This window comes from Propithecus coquereli, unplaced genomic scaffold (genome assembly GCF_000956105.1).
Source record: "Propithecus coquereli isolate 6110/MARCELLA unplaced genomic scaffold, Pcoq_1.0 Scaffold137, whole genome shotgun sequence".
NCBI classification, from domain to species: Eukaryota; Metazoa; Chordata; class Mammalia; order Primates; family Indriidae; genus Propithecus; species Propithecus coquereli.
In genome coordinates this window covers 250,592-269,240 of record NW_012137969.1, presented here as the reverse complement: position 1 = coordinate 269,240, position 18,649 = coordinate 250,592, and the positions used below count along the sequence as shown (strand labels likewise).

General features: G+C 56.1%; 3 protein-coding genes and 1 long non-coding RNA gene across 7 annotated transcripts in view; 2 read left to right on the top strand and 2 right to left on the bottom strand.

Annotated features, from left to right (window-relative positions):
* Window positions 1-60: 60 nt before the first annotated feature.
* On the top strand, window positions 61-5,277 carry PCOLCE (procollagen C-endopeptidase enhancer). The gene is made up of 9 exons (XM_012639010.1): window positions 61-436; window positions 1,317-1,425; window positions 1,797-2,055; window positions 2,934-3,058; window positions 3,567-3,703; window positions 4,040-4,293; window positions 4,531-4,608; window positions 4,722-4,892; window positions 5,032-5,277. Exons 1-9 carry the CDS (start codon window positions 126-128, stop codon window positions 5,196-5,198), a joined length of 1,611 nt encoding a protein of 536 aa, XP_012494464.1. The 5' UTR covers window positions 61-125; the 3' UTR covers window positions 5,199-5,277.
* LOC105806004 lies at window positions 4,206-5,953 on the bottom strand. Its single transcript, XR_001137234.1, has 3 exons — window positions 5,871-5,953; window positions 5,523-5,699; window positions 4,206-4,257 (listed from the first exon to the last, which is right to left on the bottom strand). It is a non-coding gene; the product is annotated as an uncharacterized LOC105806004 (long non-coding RNA).
* Window positions 5,954-6,415: 462 nt separating this feature from the next.
* Window positions 6,416-9,055, top strand: MOSPD3 (motile sperm domain containing 3). Of its 3 annotated transcripts, XM_012639012.1 has the most exons (6): window positions 6,416-6,554; window positions 7,022-7,289; window positions 7,495-7,570; window positions 7,784-8,013; window positions 8,560-8,724; window positions 8,845-9,055. In XM_012639012.1, exons 2-6 carry the CDS (start codon window positions 7,085-7,087, stop codon window positions 8,874-8,876), a joined length of 708 nt encoding a protein of 235 aa, XP_012494466.1. In that variant the 5' UTR covers window positions 6,416-6,554; window positions 7,022-7,084; the 3' UTR covers window positions 8,877-9,055. The 3 variants fall into 3 exon arrangements, with proteins under 3 accessions (XP_012494466.1, XP_012494467.1, XP_012494465.1); XM_012639013.1 differs by lacking the exon at window positions 6,416-6,554 and having other exon boundaries at window positions 6,723-7,289; window positions 7,814-8,013; XM_012639011.1 differs by lacking the exon at window positions 6,416-6,554 and having other exon boundaries at window positions 6,723-7,289; window positions 8,845-9,049.
* Window positions 9,056-12,533: 3,478 nt separating this feature from the next.
* TFR2 (transferrin receptor 2) overlaps window positions 12,534-18,649 on the bottom strand; it is a 13,963-nt gene continuing 7,847 nt past the window's right edge. The window contains exons 13-20 of one of the 2 annotated variants that reach the window (XM_012639004.1): window positions 18,205-18,287; window positions 18,057-18,120; window positions 17,891-17,958; window positions 17,735-17,811; window positions 17,571-17,655; window positions 17,259-17,486; window positions 16,744-16,884; window positions 12,534-13,221 (exon numbers count right to left, since the gene is read on the bottom strand). In XM_012639004.1, coding sequence (XP_012494458.1) covers window positions 12,937-13,221; window positions 16,744-16,884; window positions 17,259-17,486; window positions 17,571-17,655; window positions 17,735-17,811; window positions 17,891-17,958; window positions 18,057-18,120; window positions 18,205-18,287 — 1,031 coding nt within the window. In that variant the 3' untranslated portion in view covers window positions 12,534-12,936. The remainder of the gene's footprint in view (window positions 13,222-16,743; window positions 16,885-17,258; window positions 17,487-17,570; window positions 17,656-17,734; window positions 17,812-17,890; window positions 17,959-18,056; window positions 18,121-18,204; window positions 18,288-18,649) is intronic. The other variant, XM_012639006.1, reaches the window with a different exon arrangement.

The window sequence follows — 18,649 nt, the reverse complement described above, 5'->3', positions numbered from 1 at the left end:
GAGGCTTGTATTTGCAGGGTGTTCGGGGGCACTGCACAGAGTAGGGTTCCAGATGACAGGACTTGATTCCTGGATTATGGCCTCTGCCCCTCATTGTTCCACACCCCCCCCTTAGGTCAATATTGATGTGTCCTAGACCTAGAGAGGTCCCTGGACTCACCACTGTCCCAGCTCTACTCTCCCTGTCCCGCCTTCCCCGCCGCCCGCCCCACTGGCCAGTCCCCACGCCCACACACCCCAGGCTGCCTCATCTGGCACTGATTATCCTGCTGCTGCTGCTTGCCGCTGCTGAACTCAGCTGCTGCCTCTGTATAGAGGACCCCAGCGCCTGCCCCCCGGCCATGCTGCCTGCTGCCACAGCCTCCCTCCTGGGGCCCCTCCTCACTGCCTGGGCCCTGCTTCCTTTCGCCCAGGGCCAGACCCCCAACTACACCAGGTAGGTCTCTTGGCATCTTCCAGATAGCTCGAGTGAGCTTCAAAAACCCTGATTCTTGGGGGGTTATGCCTGTGGATCTTGCTGGTTCTTTTGCTGACACATCACCCCCTGGATTTCCCACTGCCCTACCCTTGTCTGGCCCCATAGTCCTCTCCCTCTGTTGCAAGATCATGGTCTCTAGCAGGTCATCTCTGCTCCCATCCTTCTACCCTTTGTCCTCTAGCCTCTTAAGTCTTCCCATCACCCAGACCCTTGGCCCCCCACAGACCCTGAGAGAGCCAAGACTGAACTTGCCTGGCAGCTGGACATCTGGATTCCAGGAAGGAATTAGAGATTGGGGGGGGATGAGGAGGCAGCAAGTGGAGACTTGGGAATCAGACACTCAAGCAGTTAGCTGGAACAGGACAGGGCAAAGGGTGGGAGCTCAGGGACCTGGCCTCCAGGTTCAACTTGAGGGCCATCGCTGCTGCTCTTCCCTCATCGGCCCCCCCACACCGCCTCGTGGCTGTGTCCACATCTGGAAGTAGTTAGGCGGCTCCTGTCCCCGACTGCCAGGCAGGGGGAGGGGGGAGAGTGAGGAAGGGGGGCTGAGGAGGATTCTGGGAATTCCTCTTGGGGTGGGGGTGGGGACCAGGAATTTCTCTTGGGGTGGGGGTGGGGACTTGGGGGGTTGGAGGTATGGTCCAGTTGCTGGTCTCACTTTCTCCTTATCCTTTTGCTGGAGTCTTTCCCACGCCAATTCCATCCTGGCTGGCTGAGGCTGCCCTGGGGCCCTGAAGACCTTTCTCCCTCCTCCCCCTGGCTTTCTTCACCGAGCCTCTGTCCCCATTACCCCATCCCAATCTCTTCACTCCTGACTAATCCCTCTTCTGTCCTCCAGACCCGTGTTCCTGTGTGGAGGGGATGTGACTGGGGAGTCAGGTTACGTGGCAAGTGAGGGTTTTCCCAACCTCTACCCCCCCAACAAGGAGTGCATCTGGACAGTGACGGTGAGAAGCCCCTTCTGGTCACTACCCCTTATCAAAGTCTCAGAGGCAAAGGCCTGACTGCTAACCTACCCACCAGCACCACCTTCTCAGCCTGGGGTTGGTCTAGGTCCTCTCTCGTCTCTGGTCACTGAGGGCATCAGTCCCACAATAACAAGTCCCTCGCACCTTAGCTCTTCACCTTGCACCCAGATTCTGAGTCTCCACTCCCAACCTTCTAGCCCTCTCTAATCTCTCCAAAGAACTCACATCTTGTCCCTTGCACAAGCTGCAAGCTGGGCTGCAGAGACCAGGCCCTCTGCTGTGCCCCTGCCTGGGGAGGGGGAGATGCCCTCTGCCTAGGCTGTGTGGCCTGATTTTGTGGGTCCTGTCAGGTCCCTGAGGGCCAGACTGTGTCCCTCTCCTTTCGAGTCTTCGACCTGGAGCTGCACCCCGCCTGCCGTTACGATGCTCTGGAGGTCTTTGCTGGGTCTGGAACTTCCGGCCAGCGGCTCGGACGCTTCTGCGGGACCTTCCGGCCGGCACCCATAGTTGCCCCCGGCAACCAAGTGACTCTGAGGATGACGGCGGACGAGGGAACGGGAGGACGAGGCTTCCTGCTCTGGTACAGCGGGCGGGCCACCTCGGGCACTGGTGAGACCTCCCTCACCTCCGCCGTCCCCTCTCCTGGTCCCGCCCCGGCGCAGGCCCCGCCCCCAGCCCTAACCTCCGCCCCAGACTCCCCGCGCCCGAGAGCCTAGGGCCCCCAATACCTCCCTTACCCACGTTCCTCACTAACTGCCCCTTCAGTCCCTCCTCCCCGTCTTCTCTCCCCCCTCCCGCACCCACCCACCCCCTCTTCCAGGCCCCCCCCCAGGCGCGAGGCGGAAATGGGTCACCGACCCGCGGGTGGAATGGGCGGCCTGGGGTTACTGGGACGGTGAGTAACTGCCCGCCCCCGTCCACAATCGGGCTCCCTCCGACGGGCGCGAGGGGGCACCCCAGGGCTAGGGGACTGATAGGTTCCCCTGACCCGGAGCCCCCTGCGCCCAGCCCTGGGCTCCCGATTGCGGTCCCATCACCCCCTCCTGGCGGCAGAAGTCTCCCTTGAAATGTTTTAGGCAGGGATTTCCCCAAAGGGGCCTCGGGGGCTGTGCCCCAAGTCCAGGGCACCCTTACAGCGTGGGCTCTCCAGCCTACAAAGGAGACTTTTCTGCCGGGCCGGGGAGATGGGATCTCCCAGGGGAAGAGGCGCGGTGTGGCCGCGGGTCGGGGAGGGACAAGAAGGGAGTACTTCCAGCCAGTTTCTTCTCCCCCTTCCACCGCCACCTGGGCGCCGGCGGTCCAAGAGTTCCCTGAGCCGCGCTCCTCCCGACCCCCTCTCTGCTAACCTACCCCGCTTTCCTCCCCTTCTTCTTGTCCCTTCATCCTGAGACCCAGACATCCTGTCCGGGCTCCCAGCCTAGAGCTCTCCTCAAGCTGACCGAGGGTCTCCACCGCCCCCCACCCCCGCTCCTCTCTCCCCTCCCCAGAGCACCAATTTTGCGGGGGGCGGCTGGAGAAGGCCCAGGGAACCCTGACCACTCCCAACTGGCCCGAGTCTGATTACCCCCCGGGCATCAGCTGTTCCTGGCACATCATCGCGCCCCCAGACCAGGTACCGACCCCCTGCCAGGGTTGCCCTTGGGGACCCAGGCGTTGCCCTCCAGCATACAGCCAGCAAAGATTTATTGAACAACTTTTATGTCCTGAACACTGAGCTTGCGCTGGTGGGCACCAAAACCAGACCCAGCTCCTGCTTGCATGCAAACAAAAAAATGTAAAATTACAAGGGTGTCGAGTCTTAGGAGAGCGAGGTACACGGTACAGCTATAAACTGTGTGGTGCTAGTGGCGGGGGGTGGAGGTCTGTCCCTTGAGAGTGAGTCAGGACTGGACTTTGCCAAGGACCGCCACGGTCGCCCCTGCAGGGTCCCGTGGGTGGGTGTAATCCTCCAAGCTGTGGTGTGAACCTATTAAGGTGGGGGTCCAGAGGGCATGGGTTCAGGAGACGTAGGAGGGGGTAGTGGGGGCTGTTTCCTGAGCCCAGGAGGCGGCGGGGAGGAGGCAGTGAGAGGTGCGGGCGCCGGAGTCCAGCCGCGCAGCTCCGCCTTGGCCTGCCGCCAGGTCATCGCGCTGACCTTCGAGAAGTTTGACCTGGAGCCCGACACCTACTGCCGCTACGACTCTGTCAGCGTGTTCAATGGAGCCGTGAGCGACGATGCCAAGAGGCTGGGGAAGTTCTGTGGCGACACGATCCCAGGGTGAGGGGGCGGGACCTGGGTGGGCGGTGGGTCCCAGCGTCCCCTCTTCCCCAGGTGAGAAAGGGAGGGGACCGCGCAGCAGTTTTGAAGGGTGGGGCTAAGCGAAAGGGGTGGGGTCTGGACCCGTGGGCTGCAAACGGGTGGGCGGAGCAGGTAGCTGCCGGGCAAAGAGGAAGCTTGGCCCCTGGTCTGGGGTCCACAGGCGAGTGGGGCTCTGCGAAGTCGGGAAGTTAGTGCAACTGACGGGAGGGCAGAGGTTAAAAGGCCACCAGACTGGGGAGGGAGCCGCGGTGCACAGCCCACCCTGACACTGCCCCAATGCCCCGTCACCCGCAGCCGCATCTCCTCGGAAGGGAACGAACTCCTTGTACAGTTTGTCTCAGATCTCAGCGTTACCGCCGACGGCTTCTCAGCCTCCTACAGGATCGTGCCGCGGGGCGCTGTCGAGGAAGGGCCAGCCCGGAGCCCGGGAGAGGACGCCCCACTTCTTGGCCCTGGCACTAAACCGGAAACTGGGCCCAAAGTCAAGGCACCCACCAAGCCGCGACTTCCACCTGCAGAGAAACCAGAGGCAACTCCGGTGGGCCCTGGTGAGTCTGGGAAGCGGGAAGAAGGGGGAACAGATTCAAGGGAGCTGTTTTAAAAAGTTCTTCATTCATTTATACAACACTCCCTGTGTCTCCGTGCCAATGGCCGTACTGGGTGCTGAGACCCAAAGCTCGACAGAGCTCTGAACGAATTAAAATCAATAGGCTGTTATGGGGAAAGTGGTCCTTCCTACTTGCTGAGTAGGTCGTCCTCTACAAACAGCACCCCCTTCCTCCTAGATACACCCAGTGTCTCCTGCCCAAAGCAGTGCCGGCGGACAGGCACCTTGCAGAGCAACTTCTGTGCCAGCAACTTGGGTAAGAAAGAAGCCCCTGCCCCTGATTCCAGCTCCTCTAACCACCCCCCATTACTGGTTCCATTTCTGCCCCGGCCTCCTATTCCCTCATCTCTCACCCCCATTCTCCCACAGTGGTGACTGCAACAGTGAAGTCCATGGTTCGGGGCCCAGGGGAAGGTCTCACCGTCACTGTGAGTCTTATTGGTGCTTACAAAACCGGAGGACTGGACCTGCCCTCTCCACCCACTGACACCTCCCTGAAGTTTTACGTGCCTTGCAAGCAGTGCCCCTCCATGAAGAAAGGTAACAAAGATGTGGGGAAATGGGGAGGAGGGGACCTAGCCGCACTAAGATGATTGAGGTGTAGAATGTGAGTGAGGAGATGCCTTAAGACTTGTGGCAACCACAGGAGCTCTCAATCTCTCCCTCTCCTCTCCCCCAGGAGCCAGTTATCTGCTGATGGGCCACGTGGAAGAGAACAGAGGTCCCGTACTTCCTCCAGAGAGCTTCGTGGTTCTCTACCGGCCCAACCAGGACCAGATCCTCACCAACCTAAGCAAGAGGAAGTGCCCCTCCCAACCTGTGCGGGCTGCTGAGTCCCAGGCCTGAGACCCAGGCCAGCTCCAGCCCTAGCCCCAGCCCTTGGGTCCCCTTTCTTATCCAAATAAATGTTTCTTAACTGAGGAAAGGGTCACATCTTCATTTCTATGGTTTAGGGGCCCATCTTGGGGAATTTCTTTTCCTGCTTTCATTCATTTATTCAACAGACATTTACTATACAGAATAATCTTTTAAAAACTAACTCATATCTTGTCACTCCTTTGCTCAAAACTCTCCTGTAGTTTCCCATTGGTCTAAGAATAAAATCCAAAGTCTTACTGTGGGTTCAAGGCTCTAGGTAATCTACATTCTCCCTCCCCCCTCATCTCTTACTATTGTCTCTCTTGCACCGGTCAGTTCCAGTCACATTGGCCACCTCACTTCCCGTTGCTGGTTTCTAGTACACTTCTGGCTTAGGGCTCTGCTGAATTCTCTTCCTAAATCCAGTCAGATCTCGGCTCAAAGGTCTTCCTAGCCACGCATTCATTTGTTCGTTCCAAATGTCAGGCACTGTTTTAAATGAAGATACAACAGAAAACAAAACAAAGTCCCTGCTCTTATGGAGAGGAGAGGACATTCTCCTGGAGGAGAGAGAAACAGTAAGATGTCAAGTAGTGCTATAAAGAAAACAAAAGCATGATAGGAGAACAAAGGGTGATAGGGGTATTGTACATATGATACCGTGCTCCCGGAAGGCTTTCAGATAAGATCAACTTTGTTTTTGCTCCACTGCTAACTGTGTGGCTTAGGGTGAGATTGTTCACCTTCCCCAGGCTGTTTCCTCGTCTGTAAAAGGAGTTGAAGATTCGAAGCAGGGTTTGGCAAATCTTAATTCCCTGTGCAAATGTGAGTGATTTCCCAGGCCCCTTACAGGAAGGAGAGGGACAGGAGACAAGCCTGGGCTGGGCTGAGATCCGAATCCCAGCTGGGAGCAACCTCCGACCAGTACAACGGGAAACAAGCTTTGGTTGCTGCAGAGGCTTCTAGGAGAGCCTGGAGTTGAATTGGAGGAAAAGGGCTTCCTCGTGGGAGATCCAACAATTTGGACAGTCTCAGAGTGGGGAGGAAGGAACAAAGCCCAGCTCGAAACCCCGCCTCCGTTTCTCCGAGTTACTTCAGGGCTAGGGTTCAAGCCAGAGATGCCAGTAAAATTCTTACGCCCCAGGGGTCAAGCCAATCGCGGGCGCCGGGGGCGGGGGCGGTCTGTGTGGTCTTTAAGCGCACCAATTGGCGCGTATTTACGGCGGAAACCAGGCCGCCCTGGCCAATGACAGAGGCCGTACGGCGGAAGTGCAGAATGGACTCTCCGGAACATGGCATCCGTGGTCTGGCCACAAGCTGATTGGCAGATGCTTTGACCACAAGGTCTCACAGCACGAGCGGCCATTCGGAGGCGGGAGCTCAGGGAGGGGTCGGAGACGCAGACAAGGTCTCCCGGAAAGCAGGCGACGTATACGGCAGCTCTGCAGGAGGCCGCCGTAGAGGGCGGAGTCCGGCCAGAGAGGGGGGCGGGAGCCCCGGAACTCCCGGAAGGGGCGGGACCTGAGGTGGGGCGGGGCTTATGGAGATCGCAAGCCGGGCCTGAAGAGAAGGCCGGGGTTGGAAGCTGCGAGGGGCCGGGTTTAGCGGGGTGGGCGTGGCCATCGAGGTGGGGTTTAGGGAGCGAGTCTAAAGGAACCTGGGGCAGAGCTGAAAGAGGGAAGAGTTCGCAAGGCCTGGGTCCTTCTCCGCGGGAGCCCCGTTGAGCGGGGTTCTGAGGCGGCGGCGGTGGCATCAGTCCAGGGCCTGCCCCACGAGCTCATCTTGTCCCCTTTCGCCCCTAACGCCCCCAGCTCTAGACTCTAGGCCCTGTCCCCTGAGCTCTGCCCTCGGATGTCCGACCGCCCAGAGCCTGCATGCGCCGTGGGGCGCCCCAGGACCAGGAGCTGGTGGGCCCGGGGGCCCCTAGCCGGGGGTCCCGGGGCACCCCTCCTCCCTTGGGACCCGTTGTCCCGGTCCTCGTCTTTCCCCCGGATCTAGTATTCAGAGCGGACCAGCGGAGCGGACCCAGGCAGCTGCTGACCCTCTATAACCCCACAGGAACTGCGCTTCGCTTCCGAGGTAAAGGGATGGGCACCTCATGCAAGGGATCTGGGGACTGGCGGCAGGACACTGGAGGGCTGTGTGGGCTCGAGGAATCAGATGGATAGGGTCAAATGTCCAGCTTTGGTGGACTGGAAGAGTCATGTCCAGCCTTGGGGTAGAAGGCAGAGGGAACTCCGGTGACCGACCATGGACAGTCTCTTTGCCTGTCTTTGTACCCCAGTCCTGTGCACAGCACCTGCCAAATACAGGGTGTTTGACGCAGAAGGATACGTGAAGCCTCAGTCCTGCATTGACATGTGAGTGAGTTGAGCCCGTGGGGAGGCTGATGGAAGCCAGAGGTCACTGCCACCTGTTGTCTTAGGTCTGAGACCTTGTCCTCTTTAACATGTTTTCCCCACCCTGTCTGATCCCTAAGGGAAAAGCTTCTGTGGGGGGAGGCCTGGATTTACTTGGATTAGTGCCTCTCACTCACTTCCCCTCAATGGGCCTCTCTCCTACCTTGGAACCAGTGTGATTCGCCACTTGGCCCCCATTCCCAGCCACTATGACATCCAGGACCGCTTCCGCATTGAGCTGTTTGAGGAGGGCGCTGACGGCCGAGTAGTGGGACGCAAGGACGTCACCTCGGTTCTGAGGGCTCCAGCATACCCCCTTGAGCTTCAGGGACAGCCCGACCCGACACCCCACCCAGGGCCTCCTGCTGGGACAGCACCACCCACGGCAAAACACATCCAGGAGAGTGAGTTGGGAGATGGGGATTCTTGAGTTCTGTAGGGAGGGAGGAACTAGCATTACCCTACAGATGAGCTATGTTGGATTTGAAGAGGTCTCTTGGTCAGTCTTTTGCCTTTTGGTGGAAAAATTCCCAGGAGTTGAGATTTTATATCAAGTAAGGGGGGAAAAAAAGACTTTGCAGTTTTTCTGGTTTCTGACTTCTACTTAGAGGAAAAAGTTCTTCCTTTGGTCTAACTGCAGTACTTCCTGTTATGTGCCAGCTCATTTCAGTTCAATAGGAAACCTGTATAGAGCAATTAATGCTGTACTGAGTTGTGTGCTGGATATGGGAGTTAGAGAGAGATCTCTGCCTGTCAGATAGGTGCACAGAAGATGGTTGTGAAGACAGAGTGAATGCTGAGGGACCAGAGGAGAGACAGTTTCTTGTGTTGTACAGCATGCCCCTGGAGGGCAATGAAAAGTAGATACGCCTTCCGGGTTCAGCCTCCTCCCTGAGCCCTTGGGCTGGGCAGCATGGGGGCTGCATCTTCTGATGAGCTTTATTTCTCAGACCCCCACCAGCAACTGGCCACTAGCTCCTTCCTCCTGTTCTTGCTGACGGGGACCATCTCTGTGGCCTTCCTGCTGCTCCCACTCCAGGACGAACTTGGCAGCCAGCTGCCTCAAGTCCTGCATGTCTCCCTGGGACAAAAGTTGGTGGCAGCCTACGTATTGGGTGAGCACAGCCGTGGCTGGGGATCTGGGCCCCAGAGAAAGGGGAGCGTGGGCTGGGGGAGAGCTAATTGAGACCCATGGCTGCTCACATGACCCTGCTCTTTCTTTGTCCCCTCTCCAGGACTCCTCACCATGGTGTTCCTCCGGACCTGAGCCCCCTGCTCAAACCCGCCCCCCCCGGCCTCTGACCTGGGCAGGGACTTGAGGTAGCCACTGTGATGCCCCTACCTTGCCTCAACTCCTCTTTTCCCCTTCGTGCCCCACCCCCCAAAATACCCAGGGATTTGTACTCATTTTCCAAGTTGAATAAAATACATTTTTAAAATTAAAATGAGAAATGTAGGGTACTCGCTCCTATCTTCCCACATCTTTCTCGGTACCCAGACAGTGAAGAGGCCTAGTGAGGAGATAGAAGACCTGGGTTACTCCTGGTGCTGCATCAAAGAAACTGTGTGACCTTGAGCAAGTCATTTCCTTCTACCTCTAAAATGAGGGCATTGGGCAAGTTGATTCTTAAGATCCACTTTAACCCTAGAATAGGATCCTGTTCCTAGTCCAATGTACCTAACCTAAAAAGAGACAAAAAAAAAAAAAAAAAAAAAAAACCACCTAATCCTGCCCCTGCTGTAGAACTCCAGTCTCACCATGTGGAACCGACAGAGCCTCTTGCCAGGGTTGCTTGCCTGTTTACGGTCCCCACAGTCCTCTTCTGCCTTTCTGACATTTTATCTGTTTTTACCTTTCTTTTAAGACTTCAACTCCCGTGGATCAGAAACACCAAGGTCCCTGCCAAGATGGGGGAAGATGGCCTTGCCTGACATAACCCTACCTTAACCAGGCAGGAGAAACTAAGGCTCAGGAACAGAGTAGGATCCTCAAAAGGCAGGCTTCCAGCTCCCCTGCCCCCTCAGCCGTGGGGCCAGTGACACTGGGCAGATTGCTGACTGGGGACAAAGAATTAGCCAGATAATGTTAAGACAGACCCAGTCTGTTACACCACTAGGTTATCAGTTGTTCCAGCTTTACTTTGGGGGCCTTGGGAGCTGTCCCACTACCCTGGGAGTCTTGTCCCTGCCACGCCCAGAGCTTGCTCCAGTGGGATGTGGCCAAATGGGTCTGCAGTCTGTGTCCAGGAGTCTGGGGAGGGCTTGTGCCATGGCCCAGCAAACCCCTCTTGCCAAATTACCCGTGCATGGAGGACAACCATTCACGCTGAACTGGCTGTGCCCAGGTCCCCAAAATGCATTTGAGGTACCACACAGGTTAATGACCATGATAGTATTTGCTGTGAAAAGGGCTTGTTGCCGGTGTGGCGAAGGCTTTCTGAGACACAGCTGTGAAGGGGTGGTATGCAGGTGGGAGGGACTTGGGACACAGACTTTTTTTTTAAGTAGATTTTTTTAGAAAACAATACTGAGCTTATTGCAGTTGGAGTGGGAGTGTATTAAGTTTCCTGTAGCTGCTGTAACAAATTATCACAAACTTCGTGGCTTAAAACAACACAAACTCATTCTCTTACAATTACGGGAGTTAGAAATCCAAAGCGAGTCTTCTGGGGCTAAAATCAAGGGCTGTATTCCCTTGGGAGGCACCAGGGGAGAATCTTATTTCTTTGCCTTTTCCAGCTTCTAGAGGCCATCTGCACTCCTTGGCTTGTGGCCCCTTCTTCCATCTTTAACACCAGGAGTGTAGCATCTTCAAATCTGTGACTCTGACCCTCTGTCTCTGTCATCACACCTCCTTTATCTCTGCCCTTCCTGGCTCCTTTTTAAGGTCCCTTGTGATTACATCCCCCCACTCCTAATCCAGGGTAATCTCCCCGTGTTAGTTTGCTAGGGCTGCCTTAACAGAATGCCACAGACCAGGTAGCTTAAAGAAAAGAAATTTATTTTCTCTCAGGTCTGGAGGCTAGAAGTCCGAGATCGAAGGGTTGCCAGTTTTGGTTTCTTCTGTGGCCTATCTTCTCGGCTTGTAAGTGGCCACCTTCTCACTGTGTCCTCTCATGGTCTTTCCCCTGTGCATGCACATCCCTGCTACCTCTTTGCGTGTCCACCTTTTCTTACAAGGACACCAGTCAGATTGGATTAGGGCCCATGTTAACTTCACAGCTTCAGTTTAACTTCATCACCTCCTTAAAGGCTGTGCCTCTAAGGTCAGCCACTTTCTGAGGTACTAGGGGTTAGGGCTTCAACGTGTGAGTTTGAGGGGGTGCAATTCAGCCCAGGACACTTTCCATCTCAGCCCACACCTTAACTCATCCATCTCAAGGTCACATCCGCAAAGTCCATTTAGTCTTGTTAGGTAACATTCATTCACAGGTTTCAGGGATTAGGATGTGGACACCTTTGTCCAGTTACTCTGTCCACCACAGAGAGCAAACGGACAAGGTGAAGAAGGGCTGAGAAGCCATTTTGGGAAATTTGTTCTGGACTGTATATCAGGGACTATTTCCATAGTCAAGGAGGTTTCTGACCCCAGTTCAGGGTCCTGAGAACCCACCATTCAGGCTCAGGGGGTTAAGAAGGGGGCAGTTGCATCCTGAAACCCAGGAGCTGGAGTACCCCAAGTCTTACACTAAGAGGCCTTTACTTCCTAGTGTCCTAAGGAGCTGGGTGAGCCCTCTCATGCTATGCTGGGAACAGGAGTGGACAAAGTAGCCTGAGAGATGGGCCCTAGGATTTATGTGGCTGCCCTGGGAGTGAGAGCCAGGGCCACAGCCTCCTGAAGCTGTGATTCAAGGTAAATGGGAGGCCGGGCGCGGTGGCTCACGCCTGTAATCCTAGCACTCTGGGAGGCCGAGGTGGGAGGATTGCTTGAGCTCAGGAGTTCGAGACCAGCCTGAGCAAGAGCAAGACTCCGTCTCTACTATAAATAGAAAGAAATTAGCCAAACAACTAAAAATAGAAAAAATTAGCCGGGCATGGTGGTGCGTGCCTGTAGTCCCAGCTACTTGGGAGGCTGAGGCAGTAGGATCGCTTGAGCCCAGGAGTTTGAGGTTGCTGTGAGCTAGGCTGACGCCATGGCACTCTAGCCCGGGCAACAGAGTGAGACTCTGTCTTGGAAAAAAAAAGGTAAATGGGGCCGAGCGCGGTGGCTCACACCTGTAATCATAGCACTTTGGGAGGCTGAGGCGGGAGGATCCCTTGAGGCTAGGAGTTCGAGATCCCATCTCTACAAATTAGAATAATTTTTTGTAGCTGGGTGTGGTGCATGTGCCTATAGTCCCAGCTACTCAGTAGGCTGAGGCAGGAGGATCGCTTAAGCCCAGGAGTTTGAGGTTGCACTGAGCTATGATCATGCCATTGCACTCTACCTAGGGCAACAGAGCGAGACTCTTGTCTCAAAAAAATAAATAAATAAATAATTATTTTAGCTTTGAATTTATGTTTTGGAAGTGTATCTCCATGCCTAAGAGAGTGGGACATTAAATAGCAAGCAAAAGAACACCGTGACAGGTTGAGAGACATGGAAAAAAGAAAAAAAAATTGTTCCTGCTTTTTGAACAAAGGGGCCCTGCATTTTCTTTTTGCACCAGGACTTGCAAACTGTGTGTTATGTAGCCATCTCAGGTCAGGAGAAGGTACAGAGCCAGGGCCCCACCTCATGGTGGTCTTTAGAGAACAGGGCCCTTCAGTACTTCCTTAGGCACTTTCCTTAGGTGACAGGACCAGCTCAGTTTCCCCATGGAGACAGCATTCTCATGTGCATCCTCTCTGGTCCATTTTGTCCACCCCTTCCCTGGGGCTGAAGGGAAGGATGATGGGGTGGGGGTGAGGGTGAGGAGGAAGCAAGAAGGTGCTTATGAACAACCAATGTCACCAGGTGATTTATTGACATCCAAACCCCACACCCTTGCCACCACAGACCACCTGTTGGCCATAAGGCTAGGAGAGCTGGCAAGGTCCCAGGGCCTAGCAAACCTTTCAGAGTGGTCTGTAGCTACGAAGGACCCTGCTCCTGAAAGGGGGAGGGGCTGTGATTCACTGAAGGGATGCTGCTCCCTGGTTAACCCACAGACTGACCCTCACTGATGGAAGGACCACTCACCTACATTGCAGGGCCAGGGATGTGTGGGTGTCTGCTCCAGACGGAAAGGGCTAATGAGAAATCGGTTAGTAATGACAGGCCACTGGGCCACCTCCCTCACCCTGAGTCGCTCAAGCGGGGAGCGGAGGAGCTCCCGGCAGGGGGAACAGGGGAGGGCGGGCAGGCCTCAGAAGTTGTTATCGATGTTCCAGACGTCCCCGCTAAGCGCGTTGGCGGCCCCTTGCAGCGTCCAGGTGAGCAGGGCTAGCTGGCGCCGGAAGCGGCTCTCCTGGAAGCCCAGGCTGGGCGCCACCCCGGAAGAGGTGGCCCCAGGAGCCCCAGTGCCATTGATGCGCAGCAGCCGCAGGTGGTCGAGCAGGGCGCCCAGCGTGTGGTCTCCACGACCCAGGAAGATATGGCGGAACGGGGAGTCTGCTGGCGACACATACTGGGACAGGAAGTAGAATTCCACCTGCACCGAGAAGAGGATCAGGTTGGGGCAGGGGCTCTGTCCTGGGAGCAAAGGCCAGAGCCATCCCTGCTGCCTGCCAGCCGTTCCTAACGGAGCCTGGGACCTAGTACATGCTCAATAAATACGGTTGAGCAGTTCCTTAAGTCTCGCCTCCTTGGCTGTCCTATCAGGAATAGCCATAGTGCAATGTCACCAGTAGCTGGTTAGGATGTGTCCCCAAGCTGTGTTCTGGGCCCTAACATCTTTTCTCTCTCTCTAGAGCCCCCCAAGCCTGCATCTAGATCTCCCCAGACTTTCTTTGTCTCCCATTCACTTCCCTGCCCAAAGCTTCAAAGAACAATCTATTGTCCTCCTGTTCCCCTTCTTTTTTTTTTTTTTTTTGAGACAGAGTCTCGCTTTGTTGCCCGGGCTAGAGTGAGTGCCGTGGCGTCAGCCTAGCTCACAGCAACCTCAAACTCCTGGGCTCAAGCAATCCTACTGTCTCAGCCTCCCGAGTAGCTGGGACTACAGGCATGTGCCACCATGCCCGGCTAATTTTTTCTATATATATATTTTTTTAGTTGTCCAGATCATTTTTTTCTATTTTTTAGTAGAGACGAGGTCTCGCTCTCACTCAAGCTGGTCTCGAACTCCTGACCTTGAGCGATCCACCCGCCTCGGCCTCCCAGAGTGCCAGGATTACAGGCGTGAGCCACCTCGCTGTTCCACTTCTTAATACTCCACCTTACTACACCCAAGTCATTCTGCCACCTCCGCCACGCCACCATCTATAGCCCAGAGTCAAAGGCCAAGGGGATGGCCCAGTCCTAATGAAGCACCTGATTCTTCATTGTCACCCTCTGACCCAGAAGCTGTTCCCTCTTTCCTGAGATGGCCTCGCTCCTGGCCTAGTCTCCTCTTATCCTCTGCCAGCCTCTCTGGTTCCTTCCGCTCCCACCTGTAGGCAGGTGTTAAGGTCCCACCCCGCTCTGCTCTTCTCTGTACCTAGGGTCCAGTGGTTCCCAGCCCTGACTGCATATTAGAATCACTTAGGGAAAATTTTAAAAGTATCATTGTCTGGGCGCCAACCCCAGCAAAACCAAACCTCTAGGGGTGGTCTCAGATGCTGACGTCTTTTTAAGGCCTCCATCGTTCACTCACAGAGCTCATCCATGCCCCTGGCTTCAACCAGGACCTCTGTGGAGACAGCTGCCAAGTCTCCTCACCCAATCACCCACCAGGATCCTGCCCTCCAGCCTTCACAACCTCCCCACTGGGTTAGGGGGCACCTGGACCCAGTCTCACACATGTCGGCACGAGCCTCTTGCAAAACTGTGCCTTGAGCCCACACTCATGAGCACCATGGTCTTCCCCAGGTGCCAGGCACTCGATATGGAGGGGAAGTGAGAGTGGGGTGAGCAAAGGGTTTGGGGTAGACTGCCAAGTCTCTAATTTTGGCTCCCCCACTTACTAACTGTGTGATCTTGGGTAAGCAACTTAGCCTCTCTGAGCCGGTTGTGCATACAGTCCTAGCAACCTCCCAGGGACAGGAGGAGTCCTGTGGGGGAAAGTGAAGTAAAGCCCCTAGCACGTGGTAGCCCTCTATCTTTGGCAGCTGTGATCATTATTCTCCTACTCTTCCCTCAACACCCAGTTTGTCCACTTTTCCTTCCAAATGCCTCCCATCTGTCCAGTCCCCACCTACAGGCATTAGCTGCCGCCTGCCACCCGCACCCAGAACTCAGCCTTCATTAACTTCATTCCCTCTTCAGGCCATTTCCTCTCCGGCCAAAGTCCTCCCGCATCACCTTCCTGCTCAAAAACCTCCCTAACTTCCTAGATGCCAAGACCCTAAAAATCCATTCTTACCCTGGTGTTCAAGGCTCCCCACGGTTGATGCCTAACCCGCAATTTGGGGCTCCCCTCCCCTCTGCCTCTCCACGGGGCCTCTGTTCTGGCTCTGTTGGTCCACGCCCTGCTTCCAAGTAAAGCCAGGCCTATACAACTGCCACACCCTTATTCTGGGTCTCTCCACCCTGAAATGTCCTCTTTTCTTTGCACCAGCCCAAGTTCTGCTTGTTCTTCAAGATCCATGTCACAGTCTAAAACAGAGGTCAGCAAACTTTTTCTGCGAAAAGCCAGAGAGTAAACATTTTAGTCTCTGCAGGCCATACTTCTTCTATTGCAACTACTCAACGTTGCTGCTGTAGCACAAAAGCAGCCATAGATGATACGAAAACCAATCAGCATGGCTGTGTTGCAATAAAACTTTATTTACAAAAATAAGCAGCAGGCTGAATTTGGCCCGCTGGCATAGTTTACCAACCCCTGGTCTAGAGCTGCAAAGTTCCCTGGGTTTGGGCCTGCCCTGTGTTGCAGGCTCTGAAGTCCTGAGACCTTTCCTCTCCAGCCCTGAGCCTGAGTCATGCATCTTACACAGGTGCCCTTTATCCCAGGGCAGGGGGTGACTTTGGGAGAGGGGTAGTCTGTTTGTGTTCTGACACAGCAGACCAAGATCTGTGAATGGGGATGAAAGATGCCCAGTTTCTTGTCTTACCCCAGGGTCACATGTGCCTCAGTGGAGGGGACAAAGGGAAGGGGAGAATGTAAGGAGAAGGAGAGATAAGAAGGAGAGGAGGAGATTGAGGAGGAGGAGAGAACGAGAGAGACTAGGAGAAAGGAGTGAGGAAGAAAGAGCCAGAGGAACAGGTTTGACAATAGAAAGAAGGAATATGTGATGCCAAGGGAGACAGGCAGGGTTCCAAGCAGGAAAAAGCACAGAGCAGAAAGAGCACAAACCTCTAAGGGCAGACATGTTCTCTCTGAAAACCGTGAGTGCAAGTTCACACGTGGCTCAGTATGTACACTGTGGGTTCCCTGCTCCCCCAACATTCACAGAGGACTGTCCTGCTTACAATTTTGCTCTATAGACCTTTTCCCACGCACATTGTCCCTACCCACATATTTCCAGAGATCAAAGCATTGAAGGGTTGAGTTCTTAGGATAAGGAAATGGAAGGAAAAGGAAGAGGAGGGGTTGGAACTGGAGATAGGAGTAGGCTGCAAAGTATTCAAAGCTAAGCACGAGGGATCGTCGACGGAATAAGATCTTGTTTAACTTTCCCAGGACTCCTCCTCCAGGCAGCCTTTCTGGATTTCACCCATTTCATTACCAGAAGGAAGAGCTCTCCACACTGAATTTCTTTAGCCTTTTGGATCTCCTAGGCCGTAACCTTATGCCTCTTGTACTGTGAACCACTGGGGACATGCTTTTTCTCTCCAGAGGTGTGGGGGAGGCAGTGGGAGCTGTGGGACAGGAGTCGGGGGTCTGTCCCAGTTCTGCTAGGCGTTTCCCAGGCGACAGTGGCAAAGGGGCGCCCCCTCCCTGTCCATTTCATCACTTTGCAGGGCCTGTCTCAAGGATGGCTGTGAGCATTGAATGTCCAGGACCGGCAGCGCCCTGAGGACAGGGCCTGGTCAGCGGAAGCAAGGCGGAGGGAGGGAACCAAGCACCGGAGGCGCGGCGGCTGGGGCGGGGCCTCACCCGCATGATGCGCACGTTGTACATGCGCATTAGCCGCTCGTCGCCTGGCTCCGAGCTGTAGATCTCTTGCCGCAGCTTCTCCGCCGCCCGGAAGAAGTCCCCTCGCGCCGAGTACACCCACTGCAGAGTCAGCCCGCGGGCCTGAGGGCGGAGGCGCGGGCTGGGGCCGGCGACAGGAGCCAAGACCCCGGCCTAGGATGGGTGAAGGTGCTGGGGCACGGGGCTGGGACCCTGGGCCTGGCAAGAGGTCCAGAGTGCTGGGGGCGGGATGAAGGGGGAGAAGACCCTGCACCTGTGCAGTTGGGGGAGGCCCATCCCGGGGGCTGGGGAGGGTACCAGCTTCATCCCAGGAGCTTAGAAGACTGGAGGCAGGAGGAACAGGGCCAGGTTGCCAGAGGGGACCTAGATCCCGGGGATTGCAGGGTGAAGGGGCCGGACCCCCTGGCCTGGCCACACTCTAAGGGGATATAGCGCCCCCCACCCCCATGGTTGGGAGCGGGGCTGGCCTCTTGGACCTTGAGGTCCCCAGAGTACTCGTTGAGGCTGCCGATGTGCCTGAGGACCACGTCTCCGTAGCGGCCGAAGTCGAGGGGCAGCAAGTGATCATGGCTGAGCCGGATGAGGAGTTGCCCAGCGAGCTGGGCCACAGCCTGGGCCACGGCGGGCAGGCGGCCTCGCAGCATCTTGTGCAGGTTCTCGTAAGTGTCCTCCTTTGTGTGCAGGAACGGGTACGCCTGGTCATCCTGCAGGGACAGTGCGGGGCTGGGGCAGCGGCAGGCAGGCTGGGGGACTGGCACTCTGTCTGGGGCAGAGTGGGGAAGTCTCACCTCCATGAAGGAGAATTCAACGGCAGGGACCCCCACAAAGGCCGTGAAGGAGTAGGCACTGCTGTCCATGGGCAGGGGCCGGATCCTGGGGGCAGGTGGGTGGGAGGGCTCTGTGGGCTCAGGCTCCCCCACACCCACCCAGGTCCCCCATGGCCCAAACTTACACCTCAGCATCCCAGCTGGGATTGGTGAATACCACCTGCTCATAGATCGTCTGCTCACTGTGGTTAGGGGAATCCACCTGGGGGGAGGTAGGGGAAGGGGTCAGGCCCCACCCGCGCCAGCTTCCCCCCATCCCCTGTTCCTGGTGGGACTCTTGCCTGCTTCAGGATGTTCTCAATGAGGCTGATCAGAAGGGGGCTGGTCTTGGCCTGGAACTTGTCATCCCCTGGAGAGAGGGGAAGGGGGGATGCCAGGATCAGGGCTTAGCCCCAGGGCCGAGGGTGGACTCTGAGGGGTACAAGGGGTGGCATTGCCCTGGCTCACCTAGCACTGCATTGTCCAGGCTCACATATGCCACGGCCTTGAGGTGCAGCACGCTGAGGTAGCCCTGTGTGTGGGTGAAGAATGCGGAGAATGGACCCACCCCCACCTCTCCCCGCTGCCCAACCACCTGCCCAGGGCCCCATATCACCTCCAGCCACTCCGTGGAGCCCACGCTCCCAAAGTCGCCTCCATCCCAGCTGATGAAGAGAAGACTCCTGCGGGGCCGAAAGCCTGGGGGCAGAAGGGGAGGGACTGTGGGCTCCCTCTTTGTCTTCCCCTGTCCTGGTCCCCCTGGGGTCACTCCTTCCCTCAAACCCCAATCCCAAGGCTGGGCGCAGTGGCTCACGCCTGTAATCCTAGCACTCTGGGAGGCTGAGGCGGGTGGATCGCTCAAGGTCAGGAGTTCAAGAGCAGCCTGAGCAAGAGCGAGACCCCCGTATCTACTAAAAATAGAAAAAAATTAGCCAGACAACTAAAAATACATAGAAAAAATTAGCTGGGCATGGTGGCGCATGCCTGTAGTCCCAGCTACCCGGGAGGCTGAGGCAGGAGGATTGCTTGAGCCCAGGAGTTTGAGGTTGCTGTGAGCTAGG

What these genes read in the sequence shown, in the direction of transcription:
- MOSPD3 (XM_012639012.1), top strand. Translation starts at nt 7,085, where the DNA reads ATGCGCCGTGGGGCGCCCCAGGACCAGGAGCTGGTGGGCCCGGGGGCC. An exon ending in AACTGCGCTTCGCTTCCGAG is followed by an intron (nt 7,290 to 7,494) that starts GTAAAGGGATGG and finishes TTTGTACCCCAG; the next exon opens with TCCTGTGCACAGCACCTGCC. An exon ending in GGCAAAACACATCCAGGAGA is followed by an intron (nt 8,014 to 8,559) that starts GTGAGTTGGGAG and finishes TTTATTTCTCAG; the next exon opens with ACCCCCACCAGCAACTGGCC.
- PCOLCE (XM_012639010.1), top strand. Translation starts at nt 126, where the DNA reads ATGTGTCCTAGACCTAGAGAGGTCCCTGGACTCACCACTGTCCCAGCT. An exon ending in AGTGCATCTGGACAGTGACG is followed by an intron (nt 1,426 to 1,796) that starts GTGAGAAGCCCC and finishes GGGTCCTGTCAG; the next exon opens with GTCCCTGAGGGCCAGACTGT. An exon ending in GTGCCCCTCCATGAAGAAAG is followed by an intron (nt 4,893 to 5,031) that starts GTAACAAAGATG and finishes CCTCTCCCCCAG; the next exon opens with GAGCCAGTTATCTGCTGATG.